The 14613-nt window shown below is 39.4% G+C and overlaps 1 protein-coding gene and 1 long non-coding RNA gene across 2 annotated transcripts; one reads left to right on the forward strand and one right to left on the reverse strand.

Annotated features, from left to right (window-relative positions):
- Nucleotides 1-1243: 1243 nt before the first annotated feature.
- slc2a11a (solute carrier family 2 member 11a) lies at nt 1244-14474 on the reverse strand. The gene is made up of 12 exons (XM_026167427.2): nt 12919-14474; nt 12534-12632; nt 11857-12017; nt 10663-10787; nt 10390-10519; nt 10125-10273; nt 9797-9984; nt 9163-9273; nt 7549-7650; nt 3750-3825; nt 3275-3402; nt 1244-1865 (listed from the first exon to the last, which is right to left on the reverse strand). Exons 1-12 carry the CDS (start codon nt 12940-12942, stop codon nt 1647-1649), a joined length of 1512 nt encoding a protein of 503 aa, XP_026023212.1. The 5' UTR covers nt 12943-14474; the 3' UTR covers nt 1244-1646.
- Nucleotides 2528-3398, forward strand: LOC145428689 (uncharacterized). The gene is made up of 4 exons (XR_013909007.1): nt 2528-2605; nt 2739-2849; nt 2996-3101; nt 3202-3398. It is a non-coding gene; the product is annotated as an uncharacterized LOC145428689 (long non-coding RNA).
- Nucleotides 14475-14613: the final 139 nt, after the last annotated feature.

A 14613-nucleotide genomic window follows, 5' to 3' on the forward strand; every position in this document is an offset into this window, starting at 1 on the left:
CCTGATCAAGGTTGTCATAATTCATGCATGAAAGTGTTAAGTCACTGCTGAACTGAACTTTAAAATATTTTGCTCATTTTTAAAATATGTGCTTCACAGTTCTCTGAACGTCATGAAATCTCAGCAATAAATTAGTAGATCTTTAAACTGTGCTTCAATTAACAGTCACCACATATCTTGTTAAATAAATCATCGCATACAAATCAAAAAATAAATAAAAGTATATTTGCTGCTCATGTCTTCTGTGCGCAATAACCAGCTGCTGTAATAAATGTATTATGATGATGATGATGATGGTGGTGATGATGATGATTATTGTTGTTGTTGTTATTCAAATTATTTGTTTCTTTATTGAGTATAATAACACTGGACTGTGTACAGTAGAACAAAACATTGTCTATCCCGAACACAAACTTTAGTCCACTTCAGTCTGAGCTCGGAGCTGTAAATGTGTTGTGATCAGTGGTTTCATATGTGTTTACTTTAATATTTATTTTTCCCCAGTGTTAAGTTTACAGTAGCTAATTAAGACAATCCAGCCTACAAATGCAATAGAGTATATGCAGAAAACAGTGTTGGAAAATAAAAACATTAGACTAAGGATAAAATATGTAGTGAAACTACAGGGTCAACGTGATCTATGAGAGTTTGTTTGTGCTAATGCTGATCCTTATTTCAGCAAGATTTGTCTTGGATCCTTTTTTAAATGATAGTGATGATTGTTAAACATTGTCATGCTGGACTGGCATCAGTTTATTGTGGATGAAAGAATGGGTTTGGCAAAGGTTTGGCAACCACGGCTGTAAACAAGCTGCCATCATTCTGTAGTAATGATTTCAGAACCAAGATCTTGGGAAGTGTGTAGAGAAAGAGCAGACTGATAGGAGAGCATAGAGGGACCATGTTAGGCTCTAAACTACTGTGTTGTTGAAAAGCATTAGACGGGTAAACTTTGCTGTCCTTGCCTTGCTCATGTCTCTATCTTTCAATATGGTTATAGATCACAATGTTGACCAGCATGGCAAAGATCCCATCTAAGAGCTATTTCTGGCAACATTTTGGTGAAAATGTGTGTAAGATTACACTCAAATCAGCAGGAAGTCAGTTGGAATAGCCTTTATTTCTTCTGTTTTTTTGCTTTTGTGCTCTGATTTAAGACTGGACATTAATCTTCAGCCTCACGTTTTAGTCTCTGAAGAGAGCCACTTTAATATAAAGTGTTGTGCAGTCTTTAACAAAGACGTATAGACAGTTGTTATTTATTAATAATAATAAAAGAACAAAACATCATAAAAATGCATTTTTTAAATTTGCTGAATCAGGTCAGGTATCCAGCTCTGTCTAATAACAAAAATATGACTTTCTGTGGAAAAGATGATTTATACCTTATTACAGTACACTTAATATAAAGTAGTTTCAATGACTTGTTGTCTCACATCAATCAGTGACATAAAGCATAATGTGAAAAAGTCAAAGATAAATTCTTTTAATTGCCATTTTCCTCACAGGAAAAACATTTCAGATAATGTTTTTCAAAGATATGAAAAGCGGCTCCCAAACCACAAAACTTCTTCCCGCTGATGCAGATCAGGTCAAAGTAAGGCATGCGCTGGGTGTGACTGCATGTTTCTGGAGAAAAAGTCTGTCTACAAGGCTGTGGAAAGACACACTTCGCCCAGCTGATACTGAGGTTTGGTTTGAGCTTCAAAATGGTTTTCCTGGCCTTTGAAATTGAGCCTGTGAAATTCACGCATGATGACTGACAGAGACTTCCCCTTGGTCTCAGGCAGGAAAAGGCCAACATACAGTGCAGACAACAGGCAGATCGCTGCAAAAGGCACAAAGCAGTACTCACGCAGGCCGCTCTGTGAAGGGAAAACAAAATGTTATCAGTCATACGTTTATCAAACACTACATTAAAAATTCTGTGTATTCAAGTTATCATTGGGAGAAACAAGCTGTATTTAGCTAAGTACATTCACTATTTAAAAAAAATAGAGGGGGCAACATCAGGAAGGGCATCAAATCACTTATGTCAGGAGTGTTTAACTCCAGGCCTCAAGGGCCGGAGTCCTGCAGGTTTTAAATGGTAAAATGGTAAATGGCCTGCATTTGTATAGCGCTTTACTCAGTCCTTAAGGACCCCAAAGCGCTTTACACTACATTCAGTCCTTCACAAACTGGTGACGGAAAGCTACATTGTAGCCACAGCTGCCCTGGGGTGCACTGACAGAGGCGAGGCTGCCGGACACTGGTGCCACCAGGCCCTCTGACCACGACCAGTAGGCAAACACGGGGTTAGTATCTTGCCCAAGGATATTTGTCATGCAGCCAGGAGGCAGCCAGGAGGCAGCCTGGGATCGAACCACCGACCTTCTGGCTGACCTGCTCTGCCACCTGAGCTACAGCCACCCCAGGTTTTAGATGTGTCCTTGATCCAACACAGCTGATGTAAATGAATAAATTACCTCCTCAACATGTCTTGAAGTTCTCCAGAGCCCTGGTAATGAACTAATCACTTGATTCAGGTGTGTTGACCCAGGGTGAGATCTACAAACTGCAGGACACCGGCCCTCGAGGCCTGGACTTTGAGACCCCTGGAGTAGTGAGTAGTGGGAGTAGGATTCACACCCATCCACTTAGAAAGCTGTATTTTGATATTTTGCAGTTATACATTTTTTTTAAGCCATATACTAAAAGAAATATTAAAAGAGGATTCTTTTGTACATCACCTATAGGGCCTGTATATTGATATACTGATGCATCATGACTGTTAGTCCCTATTGTGGGTTGAACTCCAAAAATGCTGCTCCTAAATTTGTGTTCTTACCAGCTCCAATATTAAGATGGTAAGCTATCTAATAGTCAGCATTTTAACACAAATGGTATATAATTGTAATGTTGGAGGAGTGCTACTGTCTCATTTGGCATCTTGGTTTTCCGACATGGACTAAACCCATGTGACCCACTGGCTTTTCTTTTCTGTTTTCTGTAGTGGTAGAGCTGGGACCCTATTCAGAGAGACAAGTAAATGTCAAACACCACACTGAAAACTAACCTATCTTTGTACCATCTAGCCATCTCCACTAATAAATAACATGGTAACATGAAAAGCGCTTTATACAGTGCCCCAGTCTTGTCTTAGTAATAATATTATTGGCATATGAACACCATTCTTGTGCTTATTTCTCCTCGCTGCAGGTTTGCTAATTGGATGGATGCATGGACAGATGGACAGACGCTGACTAAAGTGTGGATGTAGCAACAGACTGACTACTAAAAATGGGAAGATCATTCCAACGACGAACAGGTTGAGCCACATCATGGAGCCAGCAATCATGTAGGCTGCCGGCCGAGCCGCCTGATTGAAGATCTCTGTGGGAAGAATGCCAGTCACTCCAGCTGAGAAAAAACAAAAAAAACCAAACAAAACCGTACTGGTTAGATATATCAATATAACATATCAATATAACCACTGTATCACACTTTTACACACTCCTGCAGTACTCTGTAGTGTATCAGAGTTTAAAGTGATACAGTGTGTAGTCATTTTACTTTAGTTGTGGAGATGAACAAAGGAGTAGCCAACCAAGTAAGATGCTGAAAACTGATAAAATGTAATAAATATGTTGATCTAAATAAGTAAAATGTGTAGATAGTAAAACACGATGACATTTTGTTTCAAATGTATGTTTGAGTACTGAAACATTTTGAACCTGTCGCATGTAAAATCCCGGTAAAAGACTTACCTGGTCCCATGCCAAAGCTGAGAATATAGGTGTAGACACAGGTCATGGTCAGGTACGACATCCAGGTTGTATGGTGCTGTGTGCATGTGGGGAGGAAAGCAGTGAGCAACTCCTAGTCAAGAACATTATTATATCTGACAGAGACCATAGAGTTGTGACAAGAGAAGTCTGTAAAAACCCCAAATCCCAAATATGTCACATCACTTCCTACTTTACCCAATGTATATACTATATATGTATGCATGTATGCATGTATGCATGCATGTATGCATGTATGTATGTATGTATGTACACACATATACGTGTGTGTGTGTGTGTGTATATATATGTGTGTATATATATATTTATTTATTTAGGGGTGCAACGATACTCGTATCGATATTGAACCGTTCGATACAGTGCTTTCGGTTCGGTATGCATATGTATCGAACAATACAAAATTTGTAATTTATTTTTATCAACTTTCCTTCTGACGATGCTGTCTGTGTTGAGCGCTCAGTGAATCTGCGTTCGACTACTCCGCCTAGGCTGCACTGTCGAGCGCAGATCCACTGAGCCTTCAACACAGACAGCATCATCAGAAGGAAGAGCGCAGGGCAAGCTAGCAAGACAGAAGTTAAGGTCTCCTTGCAACATGGCAAATTGAACCTCCCCCACCCTCATTCAGATCTGGCGTTTGGAATTATTTTGGTTTTCATGTGACATATGACCCTGAAGGTAAGCGCGTCATGGACTAAAATAAAACAGTATGTTGGATGTGCCACGCAATGCTCAATTACATGGGTGGGAACTAGTGTGTTAGCGCGGTTAGCTCGTTAACGTGTTGGCCGTCTAGCCCCACGCAGGGGTAGCTCGTTGACGGAGATTTGCCGTGTTGTGGCGTTGACGTCATTTCAACGAGATTAACGCTGACAGCACTAGTGGGAACACAACGAATATGACTGCACATTTACACTGACATCATCCTAGTGCAAAGACAAGTGGAAGCAGACAAAAACAAGCATGCATGCTACAAACTTTACCCGAGTCATTTAGACAGCCGTTAGCACATGATTCTCCTTATGGGGACCTGATATGTTTAATATTGTGGCGAGCTCAGACAAGGAGGAGACGGAGGTGTCGTTTGGTCTTGCTTCCCGTGAGCTAGCCAGGGAGCACAGCCGTTTATTGACATCTGCAGAAGAACACTGCCGCTAGCTAACTGCTCAGCGCGGCAACCGCACAGCAGCAACAACAACACACAGAGCGCCCTCTGACCCCGGAAGCACACACCGTCGCAGCGAGAAGGCGTCACCCGTCACTATGGCAACATAAACAAAACATAACTGTACAAACAGAACCCCGAACAGCCCTGACCCGCTACATAGCCCCCACCTAAGGGGTCAGTCGTCCCCGACGACCCCATTTCCCCACACAAAGTCCTGCAAATGTCCAGGTGCCTTCTTTTGTCACTCGGGTCAGAACATGGGGTGCCACCATCATCCCACTTCTGACACCAATGTGGCGAGCTCAGACGTTTGGTCTTGCTTCCCGTAAGCTAGCCAGGGAGCACAGCCGTTTATTGACATCTGCAGAAGAACACTGCCGCTAGCTAACTGCTCAGCGCGGCAACACCACAGCAACAACAACAACACACAGGGCGCCCTCTGACCCCGGAAGGACACACCGTCGCAGCGAGAGGGCGTCACCCGTCACTATGGCAACATAAACAAAACATAACTGTACAAACAGAACCCCGAACAGCCCTGACCCGCTACAATATGCTGCTGAGAATATAGCCCAGAAGAAGCGTATAGTATAGCTTTTATTTTGGAAAGAGCCATTTCTCTGTAATAAACTCTCTTTTCCAAAGATGAGTGATTCCTCAATCAGATACAGGGCTTGCACAATCGCTACCCCGTTACGTCGGGCTAGCGATTTTGCAACCCCAGTCGGGCTACCAAACTCTCGCTGCCCTGCCCGTCGGGCTATTGTAGGAAAGAAGGTGCGCATTCGCTGTCAAAAAAAAAAAAAAAACGCGCACAAGATATGAAGTTGCAAGGCGTGTTTGCATACATAAGATTTTCTGGAGGAGGACAGACATTTGTTTAAAACTCTTAAAGATGTCGAAGAAGCTCCTTTAAGCAATTACTTTGGTGTTCCTCTACCTCCAAAGAAATGTCAGAAGGAGTCCGAACCACAAAAGAAGCACGTATTCTCGGAAAAGTGGTTGCAGGAGGTGAGCTGGCTTCAAACAAATGATGAACGCACAGAGATGTGGTGAGGAATGTGCCGTGAAAATCCCACTTTAGCGGACAAAAACAGTGCTTTTTATATGGACGCAAACGCGCCTTGCAACTTCTTATCTGGTGCGCGTCTTTTATTTTGACAGCGAATGCGCACGTGCGGACCACTTATGTGCACCCGTGTAAATAACATAATGTTCTGCCGGGTGTGTTGTTGGTTTTCTCTCGATTTCTGAGTCGACAAGCGCCTTTGTTACTGGGACCAGTCATTTTAAGAAAGGCCCCCATTAGAACCCATGAGAAATGCAAGAAATGCATTATTGCTCAGTCTGCAATATCTTTCCCAGAACAAACACCAATTGCAAATAACATACGAAAAATAAACCTGAAAAATCTGTTTAGAACAGCGTATTATGTTGCAAAGAGTGAACTACCACTGGCAAAATTTAGCAGTCTTTGCAAACTTCAAAAAGCAAATGGCCTAGATCTTGGTTCCACTTGCCTCTTACCTGTGACTTCAGCGGAAATTTCAAATTCAGGATCTGACACAGACTGATTCATGTCATACACAGTTCTTACAAGTTCATAGAAATTTCTGTTCAATTAGAACCAAGTATTTGAGTTGATGATTGTAATTTTTATACAATGTTGTAATTTGTTTTTCAACAATTTTTTGATTAATGTTTTGTTTCCTTTACAATATTATACTTTAATGTATAATATTGTAAAGGAAACAAAACAGGAAACAAAACATCAATCAAAAAATTGCTTTCTTTTTTATTCGGGCTACTTACATTTATTTTGGGCTACCAAAAACTGAAGAGTCCCTGCCCGAAGGGCTACCAGGGATTTTGAAATTTTGAGAGCCCTGAGATATATTTATTTTTTTAATTACTTTTGTTTCAGCAACATTAAATTTAAAAACTGTACTTTTGAGTTAAAATATATATTTATAATTTTAATAAATGACAAATTAAAAAAGGCATGAACAATTCTTTTGTATCGAAAAAATATGGAACCGTGACACCAAAGTATCGTATCAAACCGAACCGTGAATTTTGTGTATCGTTGCACCCCTAATATATATATATATAATGTTCTTCCTCTACCCCCCCCCCCCCCCCCCCCACACACACACACAATTTTTGCACATGTCGAGGAGCGTGTCAGGCTACATTTCACTGTGTGTTATACTTGTATAACTATGCATGTGACAAATAAAGAACCTTGAACCTTGAACCTCTATTGTTTGTCCATTATGCATTTCTCTTCTCTCTAGATAAATATCAACATGTGCCTGAATGCTAGCTCACAATGCCTCCCAGTGGTTCGATTTTGACACTGATGTGTCTTAGTTCCTTACCACTGGTTAAAGCTCATACAAAATAATCATAATCCTTAATAAAGTACAGTAACTATCAAGAACTAGATGGCTTTAGTCACTTTAGTCAATCTGGGGAAACCTGGTTTAATGACAGTACAGATGACTACGATAACACCTAAATTCAATATTGTGTGTGCATATATATATCACATAAATGAGCTGATGTTCACATTTAAAGTAAGCTGATTACCTCAAATGACAGAGCGATCGTGAAGACGACAGCCCAGAAGGTCATGAGGGTGAAGCCTCCTGCCAGCATGAACCTCCGACCTTTGTGCTCTACCAGCAGGTTCTAAGAGAATCGTAATGTGCATCAGACTCTGTTCTTATTGTGTCAAATGAGAACACGAGAGTTAGGTAACCAACATATAGCAGAAAGAATGACTGAGCGAAAGCAAAGTATTTTTATTTTATTAGTATTAGTTTTTGAAGAAAGCAAAGTGGAGTAAACATACTCAGAATATGGCTGTTAAATACTTTGTTTAGAGGTAAGCCCATCTCTCTCTTGTGTCATTTATAAACAGTTAATGTATTTGTAGTCAAAATGGGCAGCCTCTTTTTAAGTTGGGAAGGCTAATGCTGCAAGTAAATAACTTTATCTGCGTCTTTGCAATGAATTAGATAAATAGTTTAATAGAAGTCAGTCAGTTAACGTTAGATACAAACAACTATCCAGATTTTTCTAAAGGAATCAGAATCTGTCTACTCTGACCCCTGAAGTTCATTACACAAACTACAATAATGGTGTCACAATAACACTACATGAAAACACAAGTTTGAAGGTTTACAGACCTTCAAACTTGTGTTTGCTTCTTTGCTCTTTTCATTAACCTATTAAAATCTCGTTACTGCTGTGAAGGTCAATAAACTTGTATGAAAAACTTTTTACATTTAAACAGACAAACAAACAAGATAAACCCCATAATTCTGTAGCTCGTAGGACCACTTTAGCAGAAATCACTCAAAATATTCCTTTTCTGTATATCAGTCTTTCACATTGTTGTGCAGGAATTTTAGCCTACAGTTCTTTACAGTGTTGCTTCAGTTCATTGAAATGTGCAGGCATTTGTTTGTGCACACCTTTCTTAAGGTACTGCCACACTTTTTCAGTCAGGTTGATGTATGAACAACACCTTGTTTATTCTCTTTTCAAGTCATTCTGTTGTAGATGTTCCCCTGTACGGGGTATGTATGGGCCAAACCAGAAAACTTCCCAAACTTCTGCTTTTATAGGACACAACACATGCTGATGATCCATTAATCAAGTGTATTTAAATAGCAGTGCCTGACTGCTACCTACTCTCTTAATTCCTAGGGAAGCAGGAAACATATCATTAAGTTTATTTTGTTTTTATTTTTTGTCAATTATTAAGGATTAAAGTAAAGGGAGCATCAGCTACTGCTTGTGTCTTTATTTTCCCTGCATGCAATGGCTCTGTCCCCCACCGGAGAGGCACTCCCCATTGTTACAGAACTGTTAGTTTAACTTGGTGTCTTTGTATCCACAGAAAGATTCAGAAATACCCAGAAAAACAAAAGGGTTATAATGACTCTTTAGCAATTCAATCAATTTTTTACAGACTTCGTAGCTATGCGTAACGTTGTGCAACCTGCTAAAATGATTGCTGTATCACATTTACGCAAGGTCATGTAGGTGTTCCCACTTACTGGCTGCATATACACTAGTAGGGGTTATTTTCAGTCCTTATTCTGCAGCCTTCAATACAGCTTTAAAAACAATGCAAACAGTCTCTCTTTGGATGTAGCTGGTTACATAATGTGAGCTTTAATTATGGGTACTTACACACATTATACAGGCTGTGAATTCACATGTCCCGGTGCCGATTGTAGCATACTGGATTTTGTCATCTGATATTCCAGCCTCTTTAAACACATATGATGCATAAAAGTAAATCTGCAAGAAAAACAGAAGATGTGAGGTCACTTAAAACCATCATTCGATTTTCACAAGATTTTAATAAGCTGATTACGGTAGTATTTGTACAAAGGTAATAGTGTTAATACCCACTGCCCTCTCTAAAACCTCAAGCATGTGGTTAAAAGCCTTGAAACACATGATCATGTAGTCAGCGCTTTTCCTCATGACAAACTTGTAGCTCTCAAATTTAGTCTGTATGTGTGGCATGAAGGTTCCTATCAGGCTCTTCAAGCAAAACAACAGGCATCACATATTATTCATTCAGCAGTACAGTGAGGCCTGATACTTAATCACCAGCATACATAATTAATGTGACATGCAGAAACACTAAGAAACCCATCCATCATCTAAAATTTCTGATCAACTTTCAAATTAACCTGTGGCCAAACAAACATCTGATGCATTTCAGGATAAGTTACAGCGATCCTGACACACCCTCACAGCCAGAACACACACAAAACATCTCTCAGATCACAGCACGGATGAAATTTCTTCTTACCGAGTCATTGCCACAGAGCTGCATGGCACTGCTAATGATCATGACAGAGATGAGCTGCCAGCGTACAGAGCGATCAGTAAAAAGCTCCCAGGGGTGGCTCGCCCTCATTCCTTTGGTTTCGGCCTGTTCTTGCAGGATCTCATCCAGCTCGCTACTCTGGACCTCACAGCCTCGCAGGCGTCTCAGAGCTGAACATAAAAATCAAAAAATAAAATTAACACCTGATAATGATTTCTGTCTAAAATATGTTTTTATATGAAAAATATCCTGAGCTGAGAGTAGGGGGTGATGTACTGTTCGCTGCTGGTTGACATAATACAGTACGCACCATTAATACAAGCCTCCTTGTCTCCTCTATCAATGAGCAGATATCTGGGACTCTCTGGGAACCATGGCAGGGTCAGGAGCTGAATGAGTCCAGGAATGGCATTACTGGCAAGAAGGTACTGCCAACACGGCTCACTGCCCAAAATCTCTCTTTAAAGAAATAATCCAGAGTGTTACTGTGGATATTTGTGAAATCTACTTAACACATTTCTTTGTCAACAGATTATAGAGTATATGGACAATTATAAGCTGCACGATGAACAAACCTGAGTCCGACCACCTGTCCTAACACGACACCGAATGCTGTAAACACAGCTGATGACAAAGAGATAGCTCCTCTTAAGTGCTTTGGTGCACTTTCTCCAAAATACATGGGCTGCACATTCATGCTGATACCTGTAGAATGATCATGTCCTTTTAGGAGTGTTTGTTGAATAGTTATTTTTATTATATTATAAAATATATTTTGCTTGCATTGCTCTGTTATACCTGAGTTTACCGGTTTGCATGCATATTACTTATATGTTGTACTAACATACCGGCATTTATTCCAACCAGGACACGTGAGATCATGATCATCTCAAAAGATCTGGCGGTTCTACTCGTCAGTGCTAAAAGTGCAGCAGTCATGAGAAAAATGTTGTTCAGCAGCAGGCACTTCTTCCTTCAGGAGAAAAAAGAGGACAGTTATTTTTAATTATTATTATTTTTTTAATACAGACTGATGGATGAGATGTTACGTCATATTACAAGACCACTACGCAGAAAAATTTATTCTAGAGCTTTGGTTGAGTGTCACAGGAAGACTTGAACATTGTTAGACTTTTAGTTTTGTGGACACAAGAAAAAAACCCCAAAGCTTCATCATTTAAAAGCACTACAGTAAAAGTGCAGGAATCAATCATAATCAACATGAGTATAAAAGAAAAAACTCAAGTCATTATATAAATATGTAGTGTTGTGCAAAAGTCTTGGGACAAGTCTCCTTTCTTTATATTTAGTTTCCAAGGATCTAGACTTCTTGTAACTTTTTGAAACAAATGAACCAGTTTTAGTATCTTTCAGCTTTTTGTTATAAGCAACCTGTTGTAAAGCACATAATTTGTCTACATTTCTTTCACTGAATTTATGAAAATGTAAAAGATAGCACAGTTTGAAAGCATAAAATAGTATTTTTGCACCACCAAGGTGCTAATAGCTGATAAGTGTGCTATTTTTGGCATGGTGTGCAGTGTGTCCTTAAAAAATTTGAGGAAACTGAAGACAAGAGAAAAACAGAAAGTCTCTTCATCTTGACAGAGAAAAGAACAAAAGGCAGCTAACATCCAACAAGAGTTCTGAATACCTTAAAGCAGCCTGGAGAACGATTCCTGAAGACTACTTAAAGAAATTACAAGAAAAAAAAAGCTGCTTAACACAGTTCAGAGTGTGTTCAAGAGTAAAGGGGGTCATACCAAATACTGACTTGCAAACTCGTTGGAATTGTTCAATTTTGTATATGCTGTATTTTCACATATGTTTGCACACTGCTCCTACTTTCTATTTTCCTAGCACAGTATAAAGAAATGAGTAGTGGTGCAAGACTTCTGCAGAGCAGTATTTACACGTGATGGAGGAAAGTAAATGAACGATCTATCATTCGGACAGCAGGTTGATCATTTGTTCTTTGCATGTTGAAGTCTCAATTTGTAACCTAGTGCACATGTGCTTTTACACCTTTACACGTGCATTACCTCCCAAAGCGTATGGTCATAGGTCCTGCAATAAGAGCTCCAGCAAACCCCCCCAACGAGAAGATGGAGACAATGATTGTCCAGACTAACGTCACCTGGTATTCCTCCAGCTGGACGTCCCATCGCTCCAAGAATGTTTCGTTGATAAAACTTTGGATAAACTGTGAGAGAAGAAGAGTCAGGCCAGCACTTATTACCACTTTCATTACATCTGAGCCACACTGTAGCTCCTTTAGCCAGTTTTTATTATTGATCTTCTCAGCAAAGAAACCTTAAATATTATATTTTATGAATCCACATCAGGAAGCAGGTGTCAGTGTTATTGTGAATTATCAAAAGGTTACAGAATTGTTTGCTTCTGGGTAAAGTTTGTGCTCTTTAATCAGTGCAGCTGCTGGGCAAAACATAACACTGCATCCAGAATCAGTTCCCAAAAAACCCTGAAACCAATACAATAAGAATGACTAATCACAGGCACAAGTAACCCAATTCTTGTTTTTGCCAAATTACACCGTGACCCAAATGTGAAATAACAGGCAAGAGTTTTCATAAGTAGCTAAGTACATGTACTATCAGTGCATGACTCTTGTCAACTCTTTTAGAAACCATATGTACTCACACGTATGTGTATAGCTATAAAGTAATGGCAGGAAATCATTTAAAATACAAAAACTTACAGTTGTGGGAGCATTCATTATTGCCAGGTTATATCCATACTGAAGAGTCCCTCCAATGGATGCAGAAGCAATCATCAGCACCAGTGTCAGAGGACTGCCCTGTTAAAATAAACAGACAGACATACAGACAGACAGATAGCTAGATCACAGTTGTTTTGTTTTGTTGTTACATTGTCTTAGAAAAAAATTATGTGTGTTAGAAATGTAGTAAAATCACATTTAAAAACTAAAGCCTGTCACATTACCCTGCAAGGTGTATCACCTAAACAGCTACCAAGTAATATAGCCATGCTGCACATCTGCATAAAGCTTCTACAAACACAGTAAAGGTATTTTAAACTCCAAAACAGACGATTTACTAAAAAAGACAAATTTGCTCAATTACCTTTTGTGCACCAGCATGCGACATTGTTGGTCAAAGGAGGTGGTAAAATGCTAAAAAGAAGTGGCACGATCAAGTCTGAAAACAAACCAGGCGTCAGTCCCCCATCAAATAATCCTCTACGCACAAGGTCAAGCCTGATTGGCTGCAGTTTTGCAATCAGCAGGTTGACGCACACACACGACCAAATAGATCACTGAGCTGATGTATTACCAGATCTTTTCAAATGCCACTGTAATGTTTTACCATCTTGCCAGTGTGCGAGTGTGATAACAATTAATGTCACTTGGTGCTGTCAGTCAGTAATTAAGAACAGCAAAAATGAAATCAGTGAAGCTGCCCAACCATAGAGGAGTACAAGGAGGTACTCCTGATAAATTCCAGTATATAAAAAGTACCTATTTGCACGAAAGGATACACATCAATATCTCAAATTTGAATAAAACATCTACAAACAGAACGTGCGATCTAGAACTGATCTCAGTACACTCAAAAAAATATGTTTGTTATGTAAATACAATGCAAAACTTTTAATGGAATCTGGCGATTTAGATAAGCAAATAACCATTATCAATTATTATTATCAATTAATTAGATAACATTTCATAGCTTCCTGCAGGCGCTCGCATTACTTACATGAATCTTAAGATGTTGCTTTTCCTGGTTAAGTCGATATTTTGTCTCTACACGCTGAATTGTTGATATCGTTTATATATTATATGTTATATTATATATTTTAAAAATATTTTTAATAAAAGTATTATTATTAAGTGTCCTTCTCCATAAACTTGCTGTTTATGTCCAGCAGATGGAGCTGGTTTGATATGCTGCTGCTGTTCTTTTATGGCATTGCAAAGGAAACCGCAGCGGATGCAGGGGAGTAGTTTAGCAGTTTTATAGCTGTCTATATATATCTAGTCTCTAATGTGTATATTTACATTTCAAGGAAAATACATCATGATTACAGTCATACTGATATTGGTGTGACGCTACCAAACTGTGCTGGAGCAAGGTGATGCTTTTTTTTTTTCAAGTGAGGAAATATATTCACGTTTAGCAAGTGTGGTTAAATATTCAAGGCATTAAAGATAAAGTGAGTGGTCAAAGCTGTCAGAGCTAAATTCAGCCAGCAAAAAAGCGTCCTTTGGCGCTGAAAATCATTTAATATATAAAACAAGTTTTATTTGCGCCTGTTTTTTTTTTATTTTTTTAGCTCTGATAGGAGCGTTAATTTCGGGTGGGTTGCTCTCCCAGTTGTTTTGGTTGTGTCCTGTAGAGCTTCAGACTACACACTATGAATACATAAAGCTAATCTCTATATGTTTCCAGTTCTTCATAATAATATTCGTCGGCCCATAAAGAAACAAGGAAACGTGTCTTTTCTCAGGCGCAAACCGAGCGTTGGATGCAATTGCGCAATTGGCGCAGTCGGTAATTTTGTGTTATTTTGTTCATCATTCGGGTCAGTCGTCAAACGCATCCAGCAAACGGTTGTCTCACCCTCCAAATTCTACAGAGTCTCCATCAGTTCCAGACATAACTCTTGTCCCAGCATATAAAACGTATCGATTTTTCTGGAGTTGGCTCCAGATTATAAAAACTGCTCCTACACTTTATTATTTTTGTTAGTAGGTTACCTTACTTGTTCATTTGCGATCACACGCAGAACCTTCCACTCTCATCGGCGCATTTTTGCGG

This window comes from Astatotilapia calliptera, chromosome 5, assembly GCF_964374335.1.
Source record: "Astatotilapia calliptera chromosome 5, fAstCal68.1, whole genome shotgun sequence".
NCBI classification, from domain to species: Eukaryota; Metazoa; Chordata; class Actinopteri; order Cichliformes; family Cichlidae; genus Astatotilapia; species Astatotilapia calliptera.

Coding starts and splice junctions, on each gene's coding strand:
- slc2a11a (XM_026167427.2), bottom strand. CDS start 12,942: ATGTCGCATGCTGGTGCACAAAAG. Junction 9,985..10,124: donor CAAGGAGGCTTGTATTAATG/GTGCGTACTGTA, acceptor TTTTATGTTCAG/CTCTGAGACGCCTGCGAGGC. Junction 1,866..3,274: donor TGATCTTCCCATTTTTAGTA/GTCAGTCTGTTG, acceptor TTCCCTTCACAG/AGCGGCCTGCGTGAGTACTG.